The sequence below is a fragment of the Chrysochloris asiatica genome, unplaced genomic scaffold (assembly GCF_000296735.1).
Source record: "Chrysochloris asiatica unplaced genomic scaffold, ChrAsi1.0 scaffold00353, whole genome shotgun sequence".
Classification (NCBI taxonomy): domain Eukaryota; kingdom Metazoa; phylum Chordata; class Mammalia; order Afrosoricida; family Chrysochloridae; genus Chrysochloris; species Chrysochloris asiatica.
The window spans coordinates 2,248,679-2,250,853 of NW_006408871.1; the positions used below are offsets into that span (position 1 = coordinate 2,248,679).

At 33.1% G+C, this 2,175-nt stretch overlaps 1 protein-coding gene across 1 annotated transcript in view; it reads left to right on the plus strand.

Annotated features, from left to right (window-relative positions):
• Nucleotides 1-1,354, plus strand: part of LOC102816706 (chromosome unknown open reading frame, human C4orf29) — a 42,743-nt gene extending 41,389 nt beyond the window's left edge. The window contains exons 10-11 of the mRNA XM_006876102.1: nt 82-457; nt 1,188-1,354. Of these exons, the coding sequence (XP_006876164.1) occupies nt 82-457; nt 1,188-1,354 (543 nt within the window). The remainder of the gene's footprint in view (nt 1-81; nt 458-1,187) is intronic.
• Nucleotides 1,355-2,175: the final 821 nt, after the last annotated feature.

Genomic DNA, 2,175 nt, shown 5'->3' on the forward strand with positions numbered 1-2,175 from the left:
AAGTAGATCACTAAAGCCTATTCTATTACTTTATTTTTATAGTAAATCGTGTTTTCTTTTTTGCTGTTTTCATTTATTCAGATGGATTCTTTCAAAATGGGACAAGAGTTTGTGAAAAATTTTCCTAGCAGTGAAGACAAGTTAACTAACCTTGATCTGGTTTCCAGAACTTTAAAGTTAGATTCAGCAGACCAAGTTGTATCCCCAAAATCTGCTGAGTGTCATAATTCTAATAAAACATCTATCAATACCACATCAGGACTCTTGTTGCAAAAAACCTCTAAGATGGAATGCTTCAGTCAACCACTTTCAACCAACAAAAGTGAATATGGGGGTTATATTAATCAGTCATACCACCTACTCAGTAAAGAACAAAGACGAAATAATCTCCAAAAAGAATCTTTAATATTTATGAAAGGAGTCATGGATGAATGTACTCATGTAGCAAATTTCTCAGGTACTAATTTTATATGAATTTGGGGATATTTTCTGATATGGAAATATTTGAAAAATATTTTAAAGGATGGTTTAAAAGATAATTTCATACTGTAAAGGAATCTATAGGGCTTATGGTATGTTGCTAAAGGCTAACCACTGAACTGCTAACTGCAAGGTCAGCAGTTCAAATACACAAGCTGCTTCTTGGAAACCTTGTACAGGGTCGTTGTGAGTTGGAACTGACTCGACAGCACTTAAAAAAAAAAAAAAAGTATTCCCCAAGATAATGTGGCTATTTAACTGTATCACAATTTATCCATGAAGATCCTAAGATAAATCATATTAATTTAATAAGAAGCACATTAAACAAATACATTGGATTTTGTATTTTATTTAGAATATTCATCTAATTCTCTGCAAGATGAACATTATGGCATACCACAATTGATTTTGGAGTCCTGGTGTGACAATGTAGGATAAGCACTGGACTGCTGACTTTAAGGTCAGCGGTTCAAACCCACCAGCCACTCCTAAGAAGCCCTATAATAAGGTTGCTATGAGTCAGAACCAATTCAGTGGTACTTAGAAAACCAATGCAATTGATTGTATAACGTAAATCATAAAAAAAAAAAAATGTAGGCTTACAAATGTTTCATTATACTGTGTTTTATTTTATGATAATAGTATATATATAAATCTTAGAGCTCTTAAAAGTATATTTGTTGCCTTTTTAAAAATCCTTTACCTAGTTCCAGTTGACCCAAGCCTAATTATAGTGGTTCAAGCCAAAGAAGATGCCTATATTCCACGAACAGGAGTTCGAAGTCTACAAGAAATTTGGCCTGGTTGCGAAGTCCGATATCTAGAAGGGGGTCATATTAGTGCATATCTTTTTAAACAAGGAGTCTTTAGGTAAGATAATTGTTTATTTGTTGTTTGATTTTTTTTTTTTAAATGTGTATTACCTAAACAAATGTAGGCAATTAGATTTTTATTGTATATTTTAGTCCTCTTTCTCCCTTGCCTCTCTCAAATCTCACATCGTCGTGCTTTTCCTCTTTGCTATCTCTTCTAAACTAGGTGAAAAGCATATCGTTGTTGTTGTTGTTGCTAAGTGTTGTTGAGTCAATTCCAATTCATAATGACCCTGTATAGGTTGTCCAAGGAGCAGTTGGTGGGTTTGAACTGCCGACCTTGTGATTCAAAGTTCAGTGCTACACAGTTCACAGTACAGCGCAACACCAGGAATCTATAACATCATAGTCTTGCTTTTTTGTATGCTTTTAACCTCTTCATATATTAATGGCCAGGTATTTTATAGTGTGAGGAAGGACATCAGTGCTTGTACAACTTGTTTTAATACATCAAGAGTTTTTCACTCCACTCTGACATTCTTCTCTCAAAACAACCTGAGCATTTGTGGAATAATCTAGAAGTGTTTCTCAGTTAGCTAAAGCATATTACCTGTAAATAAAAGTGATACATTAGTTTTTAATATTAACAATATTCTTTGACCCCAGTGTTTTAGTTAGAACTTATAAAGTTTTATGCTATATACCCAATTTTTTAAATATCCTGCATTATTTCTACTTCTATCCAGGTTACATTGACATATACGTATCATTAATAGTTAAGTAAATTATGTCATGTAAAGTGCTCATTAGAAAAGAGCTCTGTGCATAATAAATGTTCAGAACTTCTACCTAGATAGCTGTAAATAGAATTATGAAGCACTAG